This window comes from Panthera leo, chromosome B1 (genome assembly GCF_018350215.1).
Source record: "Panthera leo isolate Ple1 chromosome B1, P.leo_Ple1_pat1.1, whole genome shotgun sequence".
NCBI lineage: Eukaryota > Metazoa > Chordata > Mammalia > Carnivora > Felidae > Panthera > Panthera leo.
In genome coordinates, this window is record NC_056682.1 from 6,243,201 (window position 1) to 6,270,627 (window position 27,427).

The following is a 27,427-nucleotide window of genomic DNA, read 5'->3' on the forward strand; positions in this document are numbered from 1 at the left end:
GACAGCTGTCTTCTGTGTCCTCACATGGCCCAAGGGGCAAGGGAGCTCTCTGGGGACTCTTGTATGGGCACCGATCCCACTCATGAGGGTTCCAGCCTCATGACCTAGTCACCTCCCACCTCCAGATGCCATCACATTGGTGGATGGGGGACACAAACATACAGAGTTTGGGGACACAAGCATTGAATCGGAAACAGTGTCCTCATCGCTGTTAGAGCCTCCCTCCCTCCAGTTCTCCACATTCAGAGCCAGGCAATGTGTGCATGTCTAGAGTCAAAGGGGATTATAGTTTTAGAAACTAAGATTGCTGGATAAAGCATCCTAATAAGTGAGGTAATACATGTGTGTGTGTGTTTTTTTTTTTTTTTAACACATTAAGGGTATTGATGAATCAAGAACTTGGTTGTACATTTTCTCTATGCTTGTTTTTTTACTATAAGAATTAGTCTTTTCCAGTATGTAAGTATTCACAATTGATACTGACACTTTATTGATCACTATCCTTGTATCATTTGAGAACGTTTAGAAAGGTATTCTGTTTTTTAGAAGTGTCAAGTCCCTGTAATCCTCCTGATGGAAAACAAATTTCACATAAGGAAAAAAGATACAAGGGAACATAAGTAAGCTATGAAAAGATTAATATAAGAAAATTAAATATTTTTGCCCCATTTTTCTGCAGGGAACCCAGCTTTAGAATATAGAGTTTATCATCAGATTAAAAAGGAGATAACAGCAGTATGAAGTGAAGTATACATCTAGGGAGCTGCGTATTACAAAACCAAAAACAAAACAAAAAAACTTTCACCTCTTGGATTCAGAGTGAGTCTTTCTGAAGACACTTTAATGATGCATTTGCCAGGGAGCTAGAGGATAGAATATTCTCAGGAAGTGATTAGAAGACATTTTCCAGAATTTATCTCTTGTCATATTTGATTTGCTCTTTTTTATTCCGTCTGTATTCACAGTTTATATAAACATATGATTCCGGTGGCACCCATGTGTCTAGGTGGCCTTATATTACTGACTCGTGAACATAATCAGTAATCCCGGCAAATGTGCTGCTATTTCATTTCACTTCCTTCTTAGGAAAAGTACTGTTACTGTCACTTATGAAACGGTACCTAAACCCAAAACATTTCAAGGAATGTTTATTTAGTTTTCATTTTTATTTAATTAATTAATTTTTTTTAGGAATGTTTTATTTTTAAAGTGTTTCTCTTTTGTCTCTAATAAAACAAGTACCTTTGTTTGATTTGACCTCTCCTTGATGTTACTAAAATAAAACCAATCAGACTATTTCCCAAATACTTATGTTTTCTTCCACCACTCACTACTTTAGAACTTCCAGAAAATGCTTTTGTTGAAATTGAGTGCAGCGTTTTATATTTGTGATTTGTTTCTCACTGTTTATTAGATTATGTCATAGGCTTACCTTTCAGTGTTTGCTTTGACTGCTCTTTGGTGCTGTATAGCTGTTCTTGGATAAGTGCTTTTCCTTTTTGAGGTACAGAGCCCTACATTTTCTTTCTTACTGAGCAGCAGTGTTAAAGGTATCACAGAGTAGTTCTTTCTTTTTCTGTAATAGACATTCTATAAGAGATACCCTGAAATCCTTCAGTGTGGGAGCAGGTGTGATTTGCAGAAGAGTGAGAACATTTCATTTTATATTATTATATTGCAAATAATAAGATAAGATTTCAGCTTTTCTTGAGGCTGTCCATATGATTTTATCGTACTTCTTTCATTTCTGAGATCTTCATACTTATAACTAAAATGTTAAGATCTATGCTGTATGCTCACGTTTATTCTCATGTCTGATGAACACAGTTAAACCCATGACCTCCATTCTCTCTCATTGGGCTGGGTTTTTGCAGTGGCTTATTATTATATCTTTTGACCTTATGTCCAGTCTTTTCATAATTCTTCCCAAAATGTATCCTCTTTGCTGTCTTAGGGAAGCCTTTCTGATGTTGATCTCATAAGTGACATCTTGTTGAATCCATACAAACTACTCAGAGATTCCCCATGGAGCCCCTTGATTTCATGAATATTTCTTTGCCTATTTGTTCATCCTGTCTAGGGTATCAGGATATCTGTCTGACCTTATCTGCCAAACCCCTTCGCTTGAGAAATTGTTCTGGCTTATTTATTATTTAAAGGCTAAATGGGTATTTAGTATCTTAGAGTATTCTTTCTTAGGAATTGGACGATTCTGCTTTCATTAAATAATGACTCAAGGATTTCCTCATCTTTTTATCACTTTTTATTAAAAACTGACCAAAGAGGGTAAACTTGACATTTGAAATTAGAATTTCAGTAGACCTAATGAGACTACTGCTTGAGTAATCACAAACTTTATCAAAACTCTGTTCCTGAGAGTTTAAACAACATGTGCAGAAGAGATAAAAGACAACATGTGCTGGGCAGTTAAGGAGATGATTTATTTCAGAGCCTGGTGATGTGGAGACCATTCCTTGGGAAGGAACGCTCAGAGCAAAGCAGAAAGCCTGGGTTTGATGGGCAGGTAAGGGTGTCCTTAGGGAGTCTTTGGGAAACGAGCAAGAATGAGGTAGTCTTTCCTGAGTCATGAAGGGAAAAATGTGGTGATGGGTCTTTTCTTGGATTATTGGGGATCAAAGTGGTCCTTGGGGGTCAGCCTTTCCTTCAAACACTGGGAGGGACCTTACCAACCAGCACTGTTGTCCGGCAGTACAGAGCTTGGCTTCTATGTTGTCACTGCTACCTCTTGTTCAAAGCGGATACCATTCCTCCCTGAACAAGTCAGAGGCAATCATAGCCTTGGAGGCAGACTGGCATCTAGGAAATAGTCTCCGGAGGACTCTTGCTGGTGATGCTTCCATCTGTTGAGAGGTGATGGCAAAGGTCTGTTGTCTTATGGTCCTGGAGATCAGGCATCTTAAAATAAGGATTCCAGAAGTGAAAAGGAATGATATAAATTGGTATAGAAGGTGATAGTATAGTTAAGAGTCAGGAGCTGAGCCCTGAGGGGAACCAGCCCAGTGGGTCCCTGACTTTGGTGGAGGAGCACCTTTCAGCTTTGCCACATGGCAGATTGTCTTGAGGGTGTTGAGCCATTTGCCCACAGGTGTGGTTACCTGTCATCCAAAGGCATGTGTAGCCTGAGCATTGTGCCCCACCTCCCTGTGGCCTGTCCAGAGACGATCCTGCTCATGTGTGGTCACACAGGCTTCGGTGCTCGGGCCCTCTTCAAACCTGGGCAAAAGGGACAGCTTCGAGGTCACTGGGGTCCAGACAGAGATTGGGACGGTCAGGTGCCAGTTCTTGGTGAGGCCAAATCAGGTGGGGGAGAAATTGGGAACATTAGTTTGAGAGGTTGTAGCCAGACCGTGAAGGAAATTTGGTTAACGATTGACAATTTGGGCAAAGCAACAGGAATGGGGCCAATATGCAGGTAGGGATGGAAACTGGTTTTTCCATAGGGGAAAAGGAAGTCAAGTGAATCTCTACCAAAAAAAAAAAAAAAAAATGGAGTTTTCACATCCGTCAGTTCCCTGCAGCGTACAAAGAGGTGCAAAATAACTCAGACAGTGAACATGGCTAGGATCTGATATCCTGGAATGGTGTAGTGTAAACAATGCATAGTTTCCCACAGAGACAGAGACACAATTTTTTTCCCATAGTCCCTCCTCTAATAATCAAAGAGAGATTATTTATGATCACAGAATAAGACTGGTCTCATTAGATTTATTTACATAGGTGTAGCAAGAATAGTTTGCGGGAAGTTTTCATAAGGGATCTTAGATTGCACATTTAAAAAGCCTCTTGGGGCTAAGAAGCCAAGAGCTTGCGCTCAGATTTCACCTTAAGTATCTATACATTTGGGTAAATTCTTTTCTCCTGAGGTCCCCAGCATATCCTCTAGTTCCTGGGCCTGCTACAAAGTGATCGTTCTTGCTGATAAGTAAGTCAGGAACCCCGGAAGCCAGGGACAGGCTGGTTTTCCCAAGAGGACTTTGGCAAGCATTGGTGCCATCAAGTCCACCCTAGTTCCTTAAAAGTGTCTGCTCATTACTGATTCACTGAACAGTATACTCAGATGTGGTCTTCCAGTCGAGGCCATGGTTGCATCTACATTTTTTTTCAGTTCTGTCCTGGTAACAAGGAAGACAGATCCTTTTTGAACCTAGGCAAATAATTATACTGCTCTGAAAGTAAGAACGCTAAATAATATTGAGTTCCCAAATTCTCGAGGGGTCAGGCAGGGAGACTCAGATACCGTTTCTAAATGGATCCTTTCTTGTTGTAAAAGCTTCGTTGACCGAACTGTTGTAAGATACAGTGTAAGAAGAGCTGGGACTTCCTTGTATTCAGAGAATAGAACAGTAAAATACTCCAAATAAAAGCCACAACCCCTCTTCAGTAGTTCATTTAGGCCTATGGAATTCATTCTCACTTTGCTTGGTCTTGGGTTAGTAGTCTCATGAAGCCATCTGCTTCTCCACTAGAATTCTGGAAATCCTGACTCAATCCCCTGGCAGGGTGTCAGCGTTGTTTAAAAGACGCGATCAGAAGACTGTGCCCAAACTATTTGGCATATTCCTTTTCCATGGACTGTAAGAGGGTCTTTCTTTTGAAGACAAATCTCTGGCCTCTAGGTGATTGCAAGTGCTGATCAGGAAGCATCAGACTGAAATAATGTGTGGGTGACAAAGATTCTAAATGGCTGTGGCTAACTTATTACTGGTAACTCTCAAAAGTAAAAGGTCTGACGAGAGTGGAATAACGCAGCTGATTGGGAACATTGTTGTATGCAAGATGAAGGCCACCAGAAACAGTACGGTCAACATCTGTAGGCATAATGGCTAGCCCTGCCTTCAGAGAACAGTGGACATTATGTGTGATTATAAAAATGGAAGAACATAATCTTTACAGAAAAAAAAACAACCTTTCAGGTATAACAAAATAATCTGAAGATACACCATGGATATCCTAATTATGTAAATGGAGTAGACCAAGAATATGTCAGGATGGTCAAGTAAAAGAGATTTGCTGGGTCCAGAGTCGGACCTAAAAATCTGTGTGTTTATAACGCTTTACTCACACAAATGGAACCCGAGGAAGACTGAGTGTCGATTCTGATTTGACAAGTCTATTGACAACTCATCAATAGTAACGTATCACATTGACCTAATGATTTCTAGCACATCTTCATGTGGTGGAAGAAAAAAATCTTTGTGATTTTCCAGGTGTATCTGGGAAATCTCAGACAGCTTTTGGATTTGATTTTGAGGAAGGCAAAATAATAAAAGCTGTCAGGAAATTTTGAGCACTTGATTAAGGTAGGACCGTAGGTTACTTAGAAACAATACTTGATTACTTACTTAATTGATCAAAGTGACATGAAAAGATTTTACGAGTAAACACAGAAATCATGTAACTTTAAAATGCCTCACCTTTTTCTTAAATGACTTGATTTCTTAAATACACAAGGAAGCAATAAAGTCAACATAAACCATAGAAGGTGATTTTGGTAAAACACAGAATTTTTGTTATGTAAACAAGTTACACAGAAAAATGAATGAATGAATGAATAACACTTTACATTTTATTTTATTTTTAAATGTTTATGTATGTATTTTGTGAGAGACAGAGCATGTGCATGCAAGTGGACGGGGGTGGGGGGAGGGGAGAGGGAGAAGGAGAGAGAGAGAGAGAGAGAGAGAGAATATCCCAGGCAGGCTCTGCCCTGTCAGCCCAGAGCCCAGCGTGGGGCTCAAGCTCTAGAAGTATGTACACAGTTGTATTTCTTTAAAAGTATTGCTACTTAGTATAAACCACATATTAATTTTAACTTCTAACTAAAATAACTACTTTTTTTTTTTGAAGACATTTATTTATTTACTTACTGAGGGAGGGAGTGAAGAGTGCACGTGTGCGAATGAAGTGGGGGCAGGCAGAGGGAGGTGGGGGGAGAGAATCCCAAGCAGGATCCATGCTTAGCATAGAACCCAACACGGGTTCCATCTCACAATTGTGAGATCATGACCTGAGCCGAAATCAATAGTTAGACGCTTAACCGACAGCCACCCAGGTGCCCCAAAAAGTGACTAACTTATAAAATTAGTTACTAAAGTTATTTACTAAAGTAACCACTGGGAAAACTGGGGATGGGTAAATGTACAGCATCATACACCAGCATTTTTATGTATTTCATTGTCTCTGTAGCATATAAAAATAAGAATCAAAAGCATATAACCTTAAAATTATGCTTAGTTGTTAGAATTTCTGTATTCCTTTCTTACTGAGCAATGATTAATGAATATCCATTAATTAACTCAGTTTAGCATCAGATGAAGGTTTTAAGTTACCTAAATGTCTTGGATATTATCTTAAAGATTTAATAATGGTAAAACACAGTCGCTGTTAAAGTAAAACTTGTCAAAATAATGATTCATTTTGGTTAAATACAAATTTACATTTTTCATAATCTTAAACATCATGTAGAAAATAATGCTTACTCGATCACTAAGTCTGCATAAGATTAGGAGGACATGCACAAGAAGAATAAAAATGTACTATTTTACTATACTTCTGTCTGGTAACTCAGAGAAGAGATAGCTGTTTTTAATAAAGCAAAAATATTCAGCTAGCATCGTTTGCCAGAGATTTACCAAAATATGTGAACTTGAATTCTTAAAACATTTGGATTTCTAGGAGAATAATTTTTATTTTAATTGTTGAAAATACTGGGAGTTCAATTTCTTTAATTTCTGGAGATTTTAGGAATATTCAATTGACAAGTCCTTCTTCCTAAGCCAGTCACAGTATAGCTTCCTTAAGAAATTTTATAATCTCATTTGGTAACACCATCTCATGATGCTTATGTCAAATGTGTGATAATGGCCTTTCTGAATGACATGTATATATGCATGGAGACTCAGGGCATTTAGTTTCAGTTATAGAATTCACTTGTGAAGTGTTGGACTCTTGATTTCGGTTCAGGTCATGATCTCATGATCTCATGGTTTGTGAGTTTGAGCCCCGAGTTGGGCTCTGCATTGATAGCAGGGAGCCTGCTTGGGATTCGCCCTCTCCCTCTCCCTCTCTGCCCTTCCCTTGCATATGCTCTCTCTCTTTCTTTCCAAATAAATAAATAAAATTTTAAAATAAATAAGGGAAGCTAGCACTAGAAATCAAGTAAATACTCAGAATCAAAATCAAGTTCTCACTGTGGTATCAAAAGTCTGGAGCACGGAATCAGGCGCTGGACTCACTGTTGGGTGCATAGATCACCGTCAGGAATGGTGCACAGGGGAAGAAGCAGGAACAATCCCATCTGAGCCAGACACCAAAACTGTGAAAAACAAAATGCACAAGACAATTAAAATCTTTGTATTGAGGGACACTCAGTCGGCTAAGCATCCGACTCTTGATTTTGGCTCAGGTCATGATCTCACGGTTCATGGGATCGAGCCCCATGTTGGGTTCTGTGCTGACGGTGGGGAATCTGCTTGGGATTCTCTCTCTCCCTCTTTCTTTGCCCCTCTCCCATGTGCATGTGTCCATTCTCTCTCTCTCTCAAAATAAATAAATAAACATTTAGAAAGATATTTGTATTCAGACTGTTGTTGTAGGGGCTATCTTCATTAATGACAGTGTCACAAAGAAGACGAAGGGGCCCAGGGTTTTACACGTGCAGGTGAACTGGGGAGCCATTAGCAAGTCTTATGGTCATCATAATGAGGATGGCAAGGTTCTTATTTGAGTCTCTGAGGAAGAGTCGTGGTGCATCCTCGTTAAAAAACAAAATTCAGCTGAGTAATACTGAAGATCTGATGGGCTTTCCTGAATCCAGCAGCATCTGGCAAGAAGATGGGAGCCACCAAGGAGTTGAACAAAATGGAAAGTTTTTATAAGAAGGATTGTAGGGCAAAGAAGTTACTGGCAAAACAAAAGAAACAATTGCTTCAGGCAAGATCACCTTCTGCAGATAACCTTCTCCCTTCCAGATATGGAGAAGGCTCACCGGCAGATTACCTCACCCATGCTGGTCAGAAAATTCCTGACAGATGGTTAACACTGCATTTCTGGGGGAGGTTGAAACTGCTGTTAGGTTGAGTATTATTAGTGTGGTTTGGTGATTTGGCCTGACGCAAGTGATGCCATTTTGGGCCTGTGGTCTTCTTTTTAACAGCCCCGTCTTGTAGCATGAGAGAGAAGGGTGGTCCTTTGTGTTATGCTTTTTTCATAACACAAAAGGGTGGGAAGATTTTTTAACCTGTGCTCTGTGTTCTGGGGCACAGGGCACAGGTGAAGTTCAACTTTGTCCTGGGGAATCAACTTGTCATAGAATAGGGATACATCTTACAGGACAGGTAAATGCAGGTCTCAGTTGTAAAGAATCGTTAGATAATTTTTCAACACTGAATGTGGTTGGTTCTAATAAACGTTAGCTGGTCTTTTCCAATGAAGGTAAACAAAGGCTTACTGATTCTCATTAGATTTGTACACCGAGAATATCACCTTCCATAGAGACTTGATGGTGGGGGAGGGGGGTGGGGCAGGTTGGTGGAGCATCAGGTTACCATCATGGAAGAGAATATGGTGGCCGGACTTTCTCCCTGCTTTGATTACCATCGGCGCAACGAGGCACGTAGCCGAGGTTACGTCAATAAATGGTTGGAGAAATGGTTTGTATTCTCACGAAATGACATACTGTGAAGGTTATAACTTACAGAACTGCTAGCATTAATAGTTACTTTTGACAGAATTATTAACCATGTGGCAACCTTGTGAGTACTTCATTATCTCATGTCTTAGACAAGACCCATGAGGTAAGGGCAGGCCAGGCGCCCTGTCAGGGATGGAGACAGCAGCAAGTGAGCTGCAGGAAGAGGTCCTGAATTACAGCTGATTCTATTTCTTGTACTTCACATACTCTTTTTGCATAATTGATTCTTAAAAAACATTCTATGGATTTTCCAGTAGTAGCCTTCTAAGAAGTTGAAAAATACCTGGCTTTCATATATCTGGATGCTTATTCAGCTCCACAGAACAAGAAAGACCTTATAAAGTACCTTGATTTGAGTTGTTCTCCTGCTGGTTCTTGTGTGCCTTGCCAGTTAGATATGGACCAGAATAGTATTTTAAAAATTTTATTATGGACACTTTTAAAGCATGGTATTATTTTGAGAGAGAGGGATTGAGTGCATGCACAGGCATGCAAGTGGTGGGGGGGTAGGGAGAGAGCAAGAAGAGAATCCTAAGCAGGCTTCACTCTGTCAGTGCAGAGCTGGATGCAGGGGTCAATCTCACGAACCGAACCGTGAGATCAAGACCTGAGCTGAAACCAAGAGTTGCAAGCTTAACCGAATGAGCCACCCAGGCACCCCTGATCTCAACCAGTATTTACACGGGGGCAGCAAGAGTGTTTGTTGGCCTTCTGGGGGATGCTTTCTAAAATCTAGAACCACGATGGGGTGCCTGGATGGCTCAGTTGGTTAAGTGTCCGACTTCGGCCTAGGTCATGATCTTGCAATTTGTGAGTTCGAGTCCCACGTCGGGCTTTGTGCTGACAGCTTGGAGCCTGGAGCCTACTTCAGATTCTGTGTCTCGCTCTCTCTCTGCTCCTCCCCTGTTCATGCTCTGTCTCTCTCTGTCTCTCAAAAATAAATAAATGTTAAAAAAAAAAATTAAAAAAAATCTAGAACTACGTTATATTGAACAAATAAAATCAGCTTCTGTCTGAACATTTTCATAAGTGATTTCAGATTGATCTTTGTTTCCCTCTGTTATTTGCTACCCCAAGGTTAAATACCAAGACAACTCTCCACCAAATTTTGTCCACAGTACCCATAAATTTAGGTGGATTTCTCTTCTTGATGTCCTTGATGTATCCTAAGGGCCTTGCTCTTTCAGGAAGAGACCTTCCACAGCATCTGTGAGGCTGGGACTCTAAGCCAATTCCAGGACAGTTTGCCCAGGAGGTCTTTGTGGGCATTGACTCCCTGCGTAAAGCCAGTCTTAGCTCCTTCACAGAGGCTAGCCAGACCTGACAGAGCATCATTGTCAAATATGACATTGTAGGCAAGGCCCGGTTTCATAACCAGGTTTTCCACTTATATTCTGGTAAGATGGAAAACATATTCTAAAACTGTATTGCCATGGAAAGCAAAGGGACTTAGTAGAAGGTTCCAAATTTTGAGGCAATCTTTGAAAATCAGGCATTATTTTATTACAGTTTGCAAAAGCATTGCCTACTGTATTCTTCTGAATTACAGATAGCTTAAGAAGGAAGGGAAGGGGCTTCTTTATTCATAAAACAGAACATTAAAGCAATATCAACAATATTCTAAGTCACCAAGCATACAAAGTTTCTCTCATCCACTCATTTAGTCCTAGGTAGTTAGTTCTGTTCTGTGGGACCTTGAGTTTGCCTCTTAAAAGCTGTCTACTGTTGACCACACAGAGGTCTGGGAATCCTGACTAGCCTGATAGTCTGGTCTGAGAGCTAACTAAGCAACATCGTGATGACATGAGAAGCCCGTTTATTCTGTGAAGCATCAGTAGTTGAATTACTTGGTATCTTCTTTTTCCATAGGGTTCTGAGAAGTTCTGTGTTGGGGTCTCAAGTTCTGCCACTAACTTATTACAGAGCCATTCAGTGAGCATCAGGGGAAAACAAAACTATGTGTAGGCTTAAAATTGCTGATGTTGAGTTATTGCTCATAATTTTCAAATGTGAAGAGTCTGATGTGATGTAAGAGTAATGTTACTGACAGGAAAATCTGGTTGTTTTATGGCAAGTGAAACAAAATAATAAAATGATTACCAAAAAATTAAGCAAAATTTATTTAAGGAAAGCGACTAAACCAATTTTCAAAGAAGTCAGTAAGTATTATCTTTGCTGTAAAAAATATTAAAAAGGGCATTTATTTGTGAAAGTGATGCAGGCAGGCCCGGTCGAAGGACCCAGAGGGGGTCCCACAGGACCAGCCAGGAGGGTCCCCGCTGCACACAGGATAGAAATCAAACACGAGCCAGCAGAAGGTGAGAGCAGACTTTATGGACCGTAGAGAGAGAGTGCAGATACAGACACAGTGTCTGGGAGACTCAGAAAAGGAATGGGGAGGAGATCTCGTCCTTGCTTGAAGTCTGGGATTTCTGTTGAGGATGCTGGTCTGGGGTGCGTGTCCTCTCAGACATCCAGGAACTGGTTAGAACAAAGTGTAGTATAATGTTCCTGAGACACAGTAAATACACTAAGAACATGCCAGAATTATCAAGAGATTTAGTAAGCCTGAATTAGGTCCCGGACATCTATATTTTTATTTAGAGAATATATCGTAGATAAGTCTGCATCCCCAATTGAAAGCCATTGGTCTACAAGATGCTAGATTTAAGTTACAGAAACAAGACCCTCACCAAATTAGCAATTTTTTTTAATGTTTTTATTTATTTTTGAGACAGAGAGCATGAGCAGGGGAGGGGCAGAGAGAGAGGGAGACACAGAATCTGAAACAGGCTCCAGGCTTTGAGCTGTCAGCACAGAGCCCGACGCGGGGCCCAAACTCACAGACTGTGAGATCATGACCTGAGCTGAAGTCGGACACTTAACTGACTGAGCCACCCAGGCGCCCCCAAATTAGCAATTTAATAACAAATTACAACACTGTACAATTGTCTGATAGCAGCATAGTAGAGACTAGAATACCCCGAATAGAAGAAAACTCAACACGGGCAACCATCTGGCCAGTGTTTTCCCTGAAGGTAAAAACATTATGGACAATAAGGCCAATAACTAGTATCAAGGATTTTCTCCAAAGCCTATGATTTCTGAAATATTTTTATGTGTAGCATTGTACCTATTAAATATTCACCTAGACAGGCTGAGTGGCCCTTCTGATTTCACATGGATCGTTAAAACAGTGACACAATAAACCTGATTACCCCCCAGTTCTCTTATAAGAAAAAAACATATTTTCTTGATTTCCAGGGATTCTTTGAGAAATCTCAAGGATAGTTTTAGGTGCAAATGATATCCTTAAAGTTTTATTTTTATATATTTAAGATCCAAGGCAAAAATCAAAAAAGTTACCGGACGAGGTTCACACAAATGTTTAAGATAGGATCATGAGTGCTCGAGAACCAATACCAGATAAGTTATTTAATCTAAGTGATAAGAAAACACTTAAAAATAAGCATAGACTGTAACCTAAGTGAGCAAACTTTATTTTATTAATCACTGGCATCAAACAGTCAACATGAAAGGGAGACAGTTACTCTGTTACAACACACTCTTTGCTCTCTAATTAGGCAGATTATGTGGAAAATTAAGACTGAATATTCACATTGCATAGGCAAAGGGGTAATCAGTAACCAAAAAACAGCCTGTCGACATCAGGCATGATTGACTAAAATTGTAACACATTTTGGGCTTTCCTTCAGGCCCAAGTATTATAAACTAAAGCAAGTTAAGTGAACTTTCCAAGTTTCGTTCTTCAATATGCCTTTTCTTATCCTGTGGCAGACTGACACATTAAGCACAGAGTTGTGTTCATGTGGTCACAGCAATTTAATAGTAACACTGAGATGCTATTTCTGTTAACAGGCAATGCGTTCTTGCTATCTTTAAGTACATCAATAAATATTGTTAAAGCTTTTCAGTTTCAATTTCTATGAGGTCAAATATCGATAGCCATAATCCACATAAACAAAGGCTCTTTGGGTTCCTCAGTAAACCCCAGCAGTATAAAGTATATAAACTATATAATAGTATAAAGGAGTCCAGAGACCATAAAACTTGAAAACCACTGCTTTAAGAGATATAAAATTACTTCTTTTTTTTTTTTTTTGAAAAACAGACATATGCACGATTGTATTCCTTTGTCAGTATTACTCTTAGTGTAAACTTAACCATTCATATTAATTATATTTTTTAGCCAAAGTAACCAAATTCTGTTTCATAGAAAACTGGGGAGAATAACTGAGAAATGTCCATCTCACCCAGGCATGTTAGCAGACCAGCAAGGCATCGATTACACCGTCCAACCGCTGTGTCTCCTTTACACCCTTTTAAAGTTGCAAAAATGAACAAGTTCATTGGCACGACCCAAAGACAGAGCTTCTGTATAACATAAAAAAATAAGCAAAGATAAATAAAAAATTAGAACTACATATAGTAATCAGTATTTCAGTATTCTCTTATAAATTACTGAGTTCTCCAACAATTTTTAAATTAATGTCTGCCCAAGGTTTATGTTAACCTAATATTAAAAGATAAACTGAAGCACCTTAAAATTTTTAAGAGGTTATTTGAGCAAAATTTGATTTGAATCAGGCACTGCCAAACTGGAGGTGGTTAGGGGTTCTCCCCTGCCATAAGCTAGGGAAAATACTTATAGAGAAGAGGTGGAATCAAAGCAAGAAAATTATTCCATTGGCTGTAGGTTAAGCGGTTGTCTTATATGGGAAAACTTAGTTGGCTCTTCCGGATTGGTTGTTCTTAGGTTTTGATTTCTTAGCCTTAAGGCATTTATAGGCTCCCATTCTGGTTTGCTTATGTAGGTTACTAAAGCTTTAAAGCCACCTTAGTCTAATGGCCTCCTTGTTTAATTAATTTAACACTAAAGATCCTGGAAATTATCTTCATGCTGACATATTACTAAACACGATTAGTATTGATGTAAAAAGCTTGTTAGAATAATGATTTGTCACAAATTTAGTTTTTATAATCTTAAGCATTATATAGGAGTAATCTTATTTTATCTGACCAATAAACCTAAGTCTAGGAAAAATAAACCCAAGTAGAATAAAATGTATGTTTATATTATACTTAACATGGATGATTCAGATAAGACATAACTGTTTTCATTAAGTGAAACTTATTAAACTAATATTAATTTCCAAACATATTAACTGTGTGAATTTGAATTCTTAAAATATTTGAGTTAGTTATAATTTCAGCCACTGGTCAAGAATAAAGACAGAAATACTAAAACCTGTCTAGATTTCAAAGAGCTATTCTCCTTCCTTGTGGGAATGAAAGTCTTAATTGATTTTTAGCTCCAAAATGGGCAAATAAGCAAAGACTAATAAACCCAGTGCTCTATGGTCTCTTACCAAAAAAGAATACATCTCTATAATCCATTCATTAATTTATATAGAACACTAAGTAGTCAGACCATAAAACGAAATTCCTAAACATTGCTTCCACCAATGGAGAATAATACATCCCTTAATGAAACAAAACAAAACAAAACAAAAGCTAGTAGAGAGGAAAATTGAAATTAGAGAAACAGAGAGTCAGCAAAGTTCTGTTGCCACTTGGCATTCAGCTTTGGAAGCCAATAATAAATGTTCCTGGACTAAAAGCTTCCTGTGGAGTATTCTCCGGTGATGAAGATTAGCTACTTCTGTCAGATGAATCTATTGGGCATCTTGGTGGAAAACCTGCATAACTGTTAAAAGATATCTTCTTAAAGGTACATCATAACTTTCTCACTCACAGAAAATGAATATGTGTTAAAGATTTTATTTAACTCATTAGTTAATGATGAGACAGGAAAGTTGTTTTATCCTCTTTGGAGGAGAATCCACAGAACGGACGTGCTAATGGACCATAAGGAGTGCTGACGTGGCTTTGTTAACAGATCCAAAGTGGCTTTGTCAGGAGTGGGAGAGGGAAGTCAATTGAGCATCCACTGGAGGGACTTTGCATTTCTACAGATAAGAATATTTGCATCACTATCAATTTTATACAACTAATAGAGTTGTAAAATAGCTCAAAGACCATGAAAGGCATAAGCCCCATAGAAGCAGATAACCCTGAAGGGTGTGTGTGCTGAACAACTCATAGGTAGGTGTCCCCTAAAGATACCCGGTAATCTTTTGTTCCATTTTAAAGTATTTCACAGGGTTTTTCCTCCAGCCTTGATTCTGCAACTAACTCTTTTTACTTTATCATATATTTCTCCACCCATTAACCATCTTATTTTGTTATTCATCTTTAAAGAAGTTGCAGATACCAATCCATATTGTTATTTAAGGAGCTTCCTTAAAAGCTTTCCTTAAATCAAGGGAATTATATTGGATATATTTCCTAATACCTAATTTATAGGAACAGATAAGTAAATATGCTTAATGATAACATTGCTGCATTTCAGGCCAGAACCATTTGTCACACCAACCTGAACATGTGCTGTCTGTCATGGCACTTGTGTGATCATTGTACCCGAGGGAGAGCTTGTCTCTTGTAGGTTCTGTGGCTGGACTGTGTAAATGAACCTTTCATCCTCTAGATTCCATATCACATATCTACAAGTCAGTTTTTTGTGGGTTTTTTTTGTTTGTTTTGTTTTGTTTTTTTTTTTTTTTTTTTGCCTTCTGTGTATTTTTTTCTCTGCACTTAGACTTTTATTCTGGGGTTTGAGTTTCTTTATATACAACTGTTTTTCTCCCTTGGCTGAGGATGAAAGGTACTGTCAGGCTTATGGTTGACTTAACTGTCCAACCTTCCTTCACTCAGACTTAATAGGGGTCATGTCCATGATTTTCCCTTTTTGAGTGGTATTAATAGAATAGATTAATAGATTATATTCATATATTCATGTGTATGAAGTATGTGTGTACTTACTTCCCATTTTATATTCATCTATTTATAATAAATAGTAAACTAGTATTATTTTGAGTGCTTACTGTCCACTAGTCACTGTTCAAGTTACTGGGGGATTTTAGCTGGGAGATGATTTAAGTAGCTTTCACGGTAATCCATGTGAGATGATGGAATATTTCAAGTGGGGTAGATGTATCCATGTTCTGATACATGTGCACGGTTGAGTTGATGGGAAGAATCAATGGATTGGATGTGGGGTGTGAGAAAATAATGATGAATGAGCGATGATAAAAATGTTCTTAACTTGAGCAGGAGTAGAAATAGCATTAAACCAACGAAGCTATAGAAGAAGTGGGCTTGGGAGAGAAGATCGGTAATTTAATTGTTTTCTTCTATTGTGAGAGAAAATATATAATATAAAATTTGCCTTTTTAACCTGTTTAAGTGTACAGTTCAGTGACTGTGTTCAGTGTTGTGCAGTCAACATCACTGTCTATTTCCAAAACATTTTCTTCACTTCAGAATAAAACTCTGAACTCATGAAGCAATAACTTCCCATTCCCTCCCACCCCCCGGCCTCTGGTAACCTCTGTTCTACTTTGTGTCTCGACTAAGTTACCTATTCTAGATATTTTATATAAGTAGAATCATACAATATTTGTCTTTTATGTCTGACTTTTTTTCAATTAGTGTAATGTTTTCAAGAGTCATGATATAGTATGTATCAGAACTTCAGTACTTTTTATGGCTGAATAATAATTTGCACCGCGTGTAACACCAAATTAACTTTATCCATTCATCGATTGTTGAGCACATAGGCTATACCCACCTTTTGGCTGTTGTGAATAATGTTATATTGACAATTCTCACACAAGCATCTGAGTCCATGTTTTCAATTCTTTTTGGTATATACCTAGGAGTAAATTTGTTGATTGTATGGTAATTCTGTGTTTAACTTTTTGGAGAACCACCGAACTGTTTTCCACAATAGTGGCATCACTTTTTGTCAGCTTTAGTTATTTTTCATGTTTTTTTTTTTTTTTTAATTGTAGCCAACCTAGTTAGGCAGGAAGGGGTATCTCACTGAGGGGTATCTCATTTTGTTTTGGATTTCCCTAATTAGTGATGTGGAACATCTTTCCATGTGCTCATTGTCCATTTGCTTTTCTTCTTTAGAAGAAATGTCTATTCACGTTATTTGCCCATTTTTAAAATGAGTTGTTTGTCCTTTTATTTGCTGAGTTGTAGGAGTTCTTTATATATTCTGGATATTAAACCCTTGTCAGATACAGGATTGGCAGATTTTTTTTCTCCTACCTGTGAGTTATATTTTCATTCTCTTAATAGTGTTTTTTGATGCATAAAAGTTTTAAATTTTGATGAAGTCCAATATATTTTTTTCATTTTGCCTGTGATTTTGGTGCCGTATTTAAGGAACTATTGCCAAATCCAGTGTCATGAAGATTTCCCTTGTTTTCTTCTAAGAGGTTTTTTTTTTGTTTTGTTTTGTTTTGTTTTGTTTTTTTTTTTTTTTTATAGCTTTAGCTCTTAAATTTAGGTTTTTGATCCATTTTGAGTTAATTTTTGTATGTGGTATAAGGTAAAGGTCCAGAGGCGCCTGGGTGGCTCAGTTGGTTAAGCGTCCGGACTTCAGCTCAGGTCATGATATCATGGTGTGTGGATTTGAGCCCCGCATCGGGTGCTGACAGCTTAGAGCTTAGAGCCTGCTTCAGATTCTGTGTCTCCCTCTCTCTCTCTCCTCCCTACCCCACTCATGCTATGTATCACTCCTTTTTAAAAAATAAATAAACATTAAAAAAATTTTTTAAAAAATAAGGCGAAGGTCCAACATCATTCTTTTGTATGTGGCCATCTCGTTCTCTCAGCACCGTTTGTTGAAGAGACTGTTCTTTACATATGAATGGTCTTGCCACCTTTGTCAAAAATCACTTGACCTTAATGGTACCTGGTTGAGCATCCGACTTCAGCTCTGGTCATGATCTCATGGTTCATGGGTTCAGACCCCGTGTCAGGCTCTGTGCTGACAGCTCAGAGCCTGGAGCCTGCTTTGAAGTCTGTGTCTCCCTCTCTCTCTCTCTCTCTCTCTCTCTCTCTCTCTCTCTCTCTGCCCCTTCCCTGCTTGCATTCTGTCTCTCTCTCTCTCTCTCTCCTAAAAATAAACAAACATTAAAAAAAATTTTTTTAAATCGTTTGACCTTAGATGTTTAAGTTATTTCTTGACTATCAGTTCTGTATCCATATGTTCTCATGTCAATACCATACAGTTTTGATTACTGTAGTTTTGTAGTAAGTTTTGAAATTGTGAAGTGTTGGGCTTCTAGCTTTGTGTTTCTTTTTCCAGATTGTTTGGGCTATTTGGATTTTCTTGGAGTTCCATATAAACTTTGGGATGTTTTTCCATTTTTACAAAGTGTTAAGTCTACTTTAGATAGTCTTGTCATCTTATAATATTAGTCTTCCTGTGCAGGAACACAGGATGTCTTTCTGTGTATTTAGGTCTTTTGAAATTTCTTTCATCAATGTTTTTTTAAATTTTCACTGTACATTTTTTTTGTGTCTCTTTTATTAACTTTATTCCCAAGTATTTTGTTCTTTTGGATGCTATTATCAATGAAATTGTTTCTTAATTTCCTTTTCTTAGTGCTCATTATCCATATATAAAAATACAACTGATTTTTGCACACTGATTTTTTTATAGTACATCTTTGCTGGATTCATTTATGAGTTCTCACAGTTTTTCTGGGTTCTTTAGAGCTTTCCTCATATAAGATTATCTCATTTATGAATAGAAATAGCTTTATTTCTTTTCCGATTTGGATGTCTTTTATTTTATTTCATTTTTGTTGCCTAATTGCCTGGCTGGAACGATACCTTAATTTTGGACATGTTAAATCTGAGATCCTTGTTAGACCTCCAGATGAACTTCCTTCCCATGTAGGCGGTAGAATATTTGAGTCTGGGCATCAGGGAATAGTTCTGTGCTAGAGATACGGTATTGGGAACCGCCAGCATGCAGCTAGTATGTAAAACCCTGAGGCTGTACGAAAGATCGCCTGGAGAATGAGTGCAGGTAAAGAAGGGCAAAGCCATGGGGAGGAAGCCTCGCATTGTAGAAGTCAGGAGGATTTCCTTTTCCCTTCCCCTTCGTTCCTTGGGATACTTGCCCCCACAGATGACACTCTCCTGGCATCGCTTGGATGGTTCTACAGAAGAAAGTAGATGCCGTGGAAGGGGCGCTTCTTGGATTTTATTGGTGCTGGTCACATCACTACGCCTGCGTAGTTTTCATTCAAGGCTAACACTGAAGATCGTGATTAGGTTTCAGCCAGAATCTCCCTTGGTGATCAGAGACACCCACAGAGAGGCTTCTGAGTCTCCAGACTCAGCCCACAAAGTTGTGCTACAGTGGTTCCCTTTGTATCCCAAACAGATGAGAGTTACAATAGACTATTCTGCAAGGGTAACTGAAAAGAGATTGCAGTCATCTCTGAGTTAGCACGTCTGCCACATCTCTGAGTTCTCCATCGAGTATCTTTGTGATCCGGGTTATCTCTTCATTCTCCTTCCTCCACCTTCCCCAGATATACCCATACAGTACAGGCCCCTTTGACTCCATGGTGTGTGTCCACGTGGGGTCCTCTGAATGCCTCTTGTTCTTTCTCCTCGTTTATTCGCCTGGTCCCTCAAGACACAGTACGTGTACAATGGTTAGTTCATGGTTACAATACATAGTGGGTTGCGTTTGAAATACATCAGTTACAAAAATGTATAAATAATGTGAGTTCATTTTTGTTTTTTTTTGAAAAATTATATGTACACACCCTCCCACGGAAAGAACATTTGGCAGAATATATACCCAATTATTAAACAATAGTCATTTTTCTCACTGGTGGAATTACTGGGGAATTTATGTTTCTAATGATATATTTCCAAAGCGTTGAATATGTTATATTTTGCTGTCAGCATGCTTTTCTTATGTAAATAAAAAAAGTATTTAAAAACTCATTAAAAAAAAAAAACTTTACACTTCCAGTTAATAGCAGATGCTGACCCATAAATAAGCGATGCCTTTTTATCTGAGCTTCTCTTTGCAAGAGGTTAAAGGATTTGATTGACCAGCGCAACAGGAACATAAGTGTTATTGTGTGTGTACCACCTAGGCAAGGAAAAATGGCTCTTCGGCCTGTGAAAAATGCCTTTCTTACTCTCGCCCTCCTTGCACGTCTATAAGCAGGATGGCATCTTTGGTGGTCTGCCAGCTAACTAGTAGGATGGACTTCTGGAGGGAAGCCTTTTTCCCCCTCTCCTTTTCTACCTCATGCCCTGGATTATTTTGGATTGATTTAGGGATAAGTAACTGACTTTCTATCTCTTGTGCTGCTTTTTTTTTTTCCAGGAGTATAAAGTTTTTTTCTTTTGATATATGCTTAAATGTTTATTTTTAAGTGATGTAACTTTTTCAAAAAATGTATTAAAGTTAATTTCTGTGGGAAAAAATGTTTTTTACATTTCTGACTGTTTTTTGTTCCTTCTCTTTTGAAATCTCTAGCCAACAAGAACATTAGTCATGACAAGCATGCCATCTGAGTAAGTACTCCTTGTTTTGATAACTTTCTACTCAATGTAAAATTTTGGATTTTTCTTTCGTATTCTGTGATGCTATGCTTGTAACACAGCTCGTAGCGTTGCACTATGTTGCTTTTACTCTATATAATTGACATTGGCATAAGAAGAACCCTGGAAATAAGAGACTATGAACAGTTTAGCAGTGAAGACTTTTGGAGTTGTTTAGATAGCATTAAGAGGTATTACAGTATTTTGCTTTTCTTCTTGCTTGCTTCATATCTACGGGCTCTGTGTGTCCACGACTTTTACCCCATGAAAGTTCAGTAAATGGAGCATCGCTCGCTGACTCCTTCACAGTTCTTAAAGAAACACTTTGGTGGGAAGCTCTCTACCACTATATTAAAGCCGCTATCTGCACATTTTGTGAAAAGAGTTAATAGCTTGTTGGCACGCTCTTATCGTCTTCCTTAAACATGTAACACAATATATAGCACATCCAACAAAAATATAGCACCATATTCTTTGTAGCAGATTTTTGAATTCCTGTCTAAAGGGGAAAACCATAGGTTTTGTTTTGTTTTTGTTTTTTTTTATCAGTCATAGGTTTTAAGGTTTGAAGACATTCATCAAAATATTGGGACATTTCAATGAAAAGTTGCCTGCAAAAAAGTGCATGCTTGCAATACTTTCTGTTGCAGGGTCCTTTTCCTACCCATGGTATGTGAAATTAAAAGGACTGATTGTTCAAACACCGTACATTAGCTACTGGAAAAAGAGCACAGTCAACAATGTTGGTTAATCTCTTATGAAGTATACTGAACATTCTACGTAGTCTAATACGGGAGTGAAAATTGAGAATGGTAGGTGTAGTATTTTTAAAAGTCTGTAGTTTTGCTCCCAGGATAAAACATACTAGTAAATAATCATTTTCTCAAAGTTTTGAAAATGAAAGTTTTCATTCAGGCCATATTCTCTTTTTATTTCCCCCCACCCCCCACATATACTTCGTGTCTGAAGCTAAGAGCAAAACCTAGACGTTCTGATACCACACTGATTAGCCATGTCTCGAAGAGACACTTGTTGTTGATTAACACATCCAGCAAAGAGCTGGCAGCTACCAGACTCGGAATAAGGAAAATCATCAATATGCAGAAATGATGGGTTCTGGGGAGCATATCATTTAGACCGTTTCACTTCTTTATTGCTTTTGTTTTCTTTGTCCCAGTAAGCACAGATTCTCTGGTTGAAGTGGTGATAGGGCCTGGGCCTTGGCCCATTCATGTTTTCTGCCCTAGGGATCTCTGAGAATTTAAACTGTGCTACGGTTCAGCCCTTTCATTTCACATGTAAAGAAATGGGTCTTGCGCATTGACATCCTCGAGAAGACTAGAGATAAACTCAGAGGCACCTTGGAGTAGACAGGGTGCTGGTAGAGGTGGTCTGTGCAAGCATGTGCAACAGCAGCCTCTTTTCCTTCATAACAATTTTTGGAGACGAGAGAAATTTATCTCTTAACTCACTGTGTACGTCATAGTGTGGCTCAGAATGCCCTTTGTGTCCTTTGTATTTCACTGGGGATTTCCAAAACTTGCTGGGAGGGATAGGGGAGTGCAATGTGTCACAAGCAAAGGCTTTAGAAAGGTGGTCATAAAGGAAAGACAGGGAGAATGGTGAGCAATTTGGTGAGGAAATTAGAGGGGAAGAATATGTATTTTTCTAAAGGTGCTTGAGGCACTCGTGGAATGACAGACCAGAAGACAAACAATGATGGGCTCTGAAACAATAAGGAGACTCTGCCAAATTTGCCCTAAGATTTGATCTGATAATGTAATAAGAAGGGCCCTTTTCTCCCTCATACTTAGAAAAAAAAAAAACAAAAAAAAACTGTATGTGTGAATTCAGACAAATGTTAAATATCAAATAAAATCAGCAGGTGATACGCTCGGTCCTGACCGTGCGTGGATTGGTTCACATCTGTCCAAGAAGGAAGTGTGGTGTGGTAGGAAAAGCAGAGGCTGGTTTGTGATGCTGGCAGCTTCCCTGGCGTTGGGCACGGGGGTGGGTGGGGAGCTTCTTATATCTTGGGGCCGTTTTCTCAGCTGTTCAAATAGATAGTTGTAGTTGAGAGCTGAAGTTTTTGAATTTCCCCAAATGTTAAGTCATTGACCGTAAAGAAATTAACACAGGAGTTCCATGGCTGAGATCAGTGTAGAATTTTAGCTTTCTAGTTCTTAGAAATTATGATTCAGTCTTACCACCTTATTGTTCATATGTAGGAAACTTAGTCATTTTGTTGATTTTTTTTTTCCCTCCTGTTTAACAGAACACAGAACATCGTCATCCAGGTTGTGAACACATTGAAGGGCTTTTCACTTGCCCAGGAAGTGTGTGAAACTACTACCCATGTGCTCGCTGGCAAGCCTCTGCGCACTCTGAATGTGCTGCTGGGAATTGCCCGTGGCTGCTGGGTTCTCTCTTATGAGTGGGTAAGCATTTGTGTGAACAAATGTCGGACGTACGTATGTTACAACAGAAGGTGTTTTGATAGATGCAATCTCCCCAAGACGGTGACACCAGATCACTAGATTTGCACTTGGCTAATTTGCACACTTTCCTATGAGCAGTAGACACCGTGTTCCTGTTGTGTCCCTGAACCCTCTCTCCCTTTGGGTCTCCACCTTCAGCCACTGCTGATCGCCCGGCAGCAGGCGTGTGGACCGAGAGCAGAAGAGTGGCTGTCCAGATACAGACTTCAGCCACTGGCAGAAATAAGATTAGAACAGGCTTGGAATGAAAACACAAAATGCGTGTTCTCACAGTCAAATGAACTTTCTTCTGTGTTTGACCAAGAAATAATGTGACCTATGTTAGTGATGGTTTAAAAAGCCAAAAGAATTCAGTGATTGTTTTTACAGATGGATTTACTTAGGATGAAACATGTTCATTTAATCCCATTTGGATATGTTTTATCTTACGCATATCTATCTGTAACACTACTTGCCCTTATTTCTGTGCATTAAAGGTAGATTGTTTTTTTAATCATTGTTTTCTTTATTCATAGAAATTGAGATTGTTTGTTGCTCTTTCTATTTTTACTTTGGTCCTCAACCTATGGTCACTCCAAAGCACTGACGTCTGATGAGAGTACAGTCATTTGTGACTTGTGTTACTACTATATTGCATCTGCTACATATCCACCCTCCTTCCTCTTCCCCCTAACAATGTATTATATTAATACTGTGTTAATTTAAACCGGTAGAATTGTAATACACAAACAAGCTACAGATGGATTTTTAAGAACGGCTCTGGTCTTTTTCCGGGGTCATGACTTAACCCTGCAGCTTTCTGGTCCAAGACGTTTGTGACATCAGCGCTTAAAGTCATGAAGTAGAAAAGTTTGAAATTCTATCCCCCCAACACAAAAGTACTATTTTCATTGGTGACAGTTGGTGACTACCATACTTCATTATGTGTTTGTACTGATCCACATTTATTTGTAAGAAATATCATTTATAACTCCAGCTTCCATGAATGAATACCCTGCCTTCTTTTCGTCAATTCACAGTGTTTCTGTATCTTTATCAGTTAGCTCTTCCTTCCCTCATGTCTCAGAGGAAAAAATGTTCTTTATCATTTATGAGGATATACATCTGTGCCTGATTCTGTACCCGACCTATTCTTCTGGGACTCTGAGCAGAGAAGTCAGACATGAGAATCAGCATTTACTGTTGCCATGCGTAAAGACCAACTCCCTAGCTGCCTCCATGTTTATGCTCAACGTACTGCCAATATTCTCCCCCTAATAATACATAGAAACAGAGCCAGATGCAAATTTAACATATGGTTACTATATGTGGGATTAACCACTACACGTTAGAAAGGCAGGAAGTCGAATGTGTTATTTGGTGAACTTCCAGTGGTCAGGCAGAACTGGGCCACTTGGTCACATGAGTGAATGAATGAAGTACAAGTGCAATCAGGTAAGAAAATCAAATAAAATACATTTAGATTAGAATGGAAGAAATGGCACTGTGTCTGTTCGTAGACACTGTGATTGTCCATGTAGACAATCCCAAGAAATCTGCAAAAAAACTCTTAGAACATATTACCAGGATACAAAGATGTAATCATACAGGGTCAACATTGAAATACTCAAATATAATCTAACATAAAAATATCTGCAGGGTCTGTATGCTGAAAACTATAAAACACGGGTTTAAAACAATCTATGAACTAACAAAGGGAGAGACATACTATGTTCATGGATTGGAAGACTCAGTGTGGTTAAAATGTCGTTCTTCCCCAAAACAGTTTACAGATTCAACACATTCCCAATAAAATCTCAGAATAATTCTTTGAAAATAGAGACAAATTGATTATTTATGTATACACATGTATAGTTTAGAATCAGGATAAAAATCTTCATGACCCAGATTTAGGTGGAGAGTTCTCAGATGCAACATGAGAAGCATGATGTGTAAAAGGAAAAGTGATAAATGACACTTATTAAATGTAACAATTTATACTCTGTGAAGAACATTATAAGGAACCCAATATAAAACATTTCCATGTATCACCTGGTAAAAGACTTAATCAAAACTTTATAAAGAACTCTCAAATCTCAAAAATAAGAAACAACCCAAACAAAAAAATAGCCAAAGGCATTTTCAAAACAAATCTTTTATGTATTTATTTTGAAACAGAGTGCGCACAAGTTGAAGAGGGGCAGAGAGAGGGAGAGAAGCCCCCAAGCAAGCTCCAAGCTGTCAGTGCATAGCCTGACACTTGGCTCGATATCATGAACCCATGAGATCATGACCTGAGCCGAAACCAAGAGTCATGTGCTTAACTGACTGAACCACCCAGGTGCATCCCATAAGCATTATTTGAACACTCTACCAAAGATACAAAGGTGAAAAGATGCTCAATATCATTAGAGAAATATAATTTGCAGCCACAGTGAGGTACCAGCACACATTTAATAAAACGGCTAAATAATAGAATATGTCAACAGATCCTCCAGCAAAGATGCAGAGCACCTGGGCCCTTGTACACTGCTGGTGAGGGTGGAAGGTGGTATGGCTATTCTGGAAAATAGTTGGGAAGTTTTACATGAAGTTCAATGTATATTCACCATGTCACTCAGCAACCCGGCTCTGAGGTGTTTGTCTTAGGGAAATGAAAGCTCATGCTCGCACAAGAATCTGTACCTGAAGATTTGTAACAGCTTTGCTCATAATCACGAAAACCTGGCAACAGCACCGATGTCCCTCAGTGGGTGAATATGGATAAGTAAACCATCCTTCCATATTGTGGAATACTGCTCAGTAATAAAAGACAGCAGTGATGCCTGCCACAACGCGGGTGAATCTCTTGCCTTGTGGGCTGCCTTCTGGTGAACCAGCTGGCCTCAGGGTAGGATGGTCCCCTCAGTGGGGCTGCCCTGAGGTACGCCTCCACCAGACGTACCCCCTTCTCCCACAGGACCCCAGGCCTCCAGGTGTCGAGCTGTTGGCGTTTCCAGACAGATCCTACAAAGTCAGCCCTCCAGATCTAGCCTGTGAAGTGCTGACTGCTACAATGGGGCAGAATCTCAAAGGCAGGAACAGTGTGTTGAGGTTCACCAAGAGGAAAAGTGGTAGATGAGACAAGAGAGCCAGATGGTGAAGACACCTTGGCCATGGTGAAGTACTTGGATTATATTCCTTGTGTCATGATGAGCTATCAGAAAGTTTATGTCCAGGGAGTGAGATGCTCTGACCTGTGTTGTTCAAAGGGTGGTGGCTGCTGTGTGGAGAACTTACCGTGGGGAAGAAAGAATAGCATCAGAGTATATGCCGGCAGATTGTTGCCTTAGTATCCCAGTGAGAAAAAACCACAGCTTAGACTGGGTGGCAAGACACTCTCTGATTTGGACAATACTAGGAGGTTGGGGTTTAGGGGTTTGGGGTTCAGGGATAGGCTGCAGGTCGTGAGGGGACTTGATGGTTTAACAAAGATCCTTTGTGATTTAAGAGGAACCTATTATCGCTGGGTTCCCTTTCATCTTGTGCACCAAGACAGGCGTCATGAAGCCTGTGAGAGAAGCCAGTGCCAAGACAAGACACAGCCAAGGTGGCACATGCCATCCCACACCGGGAGTCACCTGAACCATGAATCTGGCAAGAGGAACCCTGCTAGTTTGATGCAACGGCCTCTGCTCCCTCTGGCTCCCACTGATTGCATTGCAAGTGCTGGTTGCACCAAGAGTACACAAGTCACCCATGGACCCTTGCCAGATGGTCAACCAGCCAGGCTGGAAGCAATTCTCTTAAATATGCATAAGGCGGCACCACCTTGAGTAATTTCTTCTTCGAAAGGGTCCATGGTACTGCATTAGCTTCCTGTGGCTGCTGTGGCCAATTACCAGAAATGTATTGGCTTAAAAATTTATTCTCTTACAGTTTTGGAGGTTGTAAGTCCAAAATAGGTTTCACTGGGCTCAAGCCAAGGTGTTGTCAGTGCCTCATTCTCTCTGGAATCTATAGGGGAGAGACATGTTACCTGCATTTTCCAGTTTTAAAGGCTACATGCATTCCTTGGCTTGTGGCCCCTTCCAGCAGTCACATCCTTCTGACTTCTGTTTCTGTTGTCACACCTCTGGCTTCTTGCCTCTATCTTTGACTTATAAGGACTCTTATGGTCTCATGGGGCCAACCTGGATACTCCAGGATAGCTCCCCATCTCAAGATCCCTAACTTCATTGCATCTGTAATGTCCCTTTCACCATGGAAGGTAACATATTCTCAGATTTGGAGTCTCAGCTGTAGACAGCTTTGGGGAGGGCATCATTCTGCAATCAGGTACAAGTACATTCTGTCATAAGTACAAATGCATTAATTCCTGAAGCACCATATTCCACGCTTCATTGTACCCCAGGTTGCTGACTTTTAATTGGTTTGAATTCTGTAAGGATAAGCTTTAAGAAAGCTTAGAAAGATGGAGAGGGTAAATGGCCATGTGAAGAGGCAGAGCTTAGAGTGATGTCTCTACAAGCCAAGGAATGCCAAGGATTTCCAGCAGCCAAGGGACTCTTGGACCACATTCTCCCTTAGAGCATCCCGAAGGAACCAGTTCTGCCAATGCATTCCTTTAGGACTTCTTGTCTTCAGAGGTGGCTTTGTTGATTATAAACAAGAAGAAAGACAGTTGAGAAATTAAGAAAACAATAAAGAATAAAATAGTTCACCTTGGGTCTCTGACTAT

The 27,427-nt window shown here is 39.3% G+C and overlaps 1 protein-coding gene across 3 annotated transcripts in view; it reads left to right on the forward strand.

Moving 5' to 3' along the window:
- The window catches only part of MCPH1 (microcephalin 1), a 269,778-nt gene that overhangs the window by 82,186 nt on the left and 160,165 nt on the right, over nt 1–27,427 (forward strand). For all 3 annotated transcript variants that reach the window (XR_006201405.1, XM_042934174.1, XM_042934173.1), the window contains exons 10-11: nt 20,166–20,203; nt 22,506–22,668. Coding sequence is in view for 2 of the 3 variants with exons in the window: in XM_042934174.1 (XP_042790108.1) it covers nt 20,166–20,203; nt 22,506–22,668 (201 nt within the window). In the remaining variant the exon portion in view is untranslated. The remainder of the gene's footprint in view (nt 1–20,165; nt 20,204–22,505; nt 22,669–27,427) is intronic.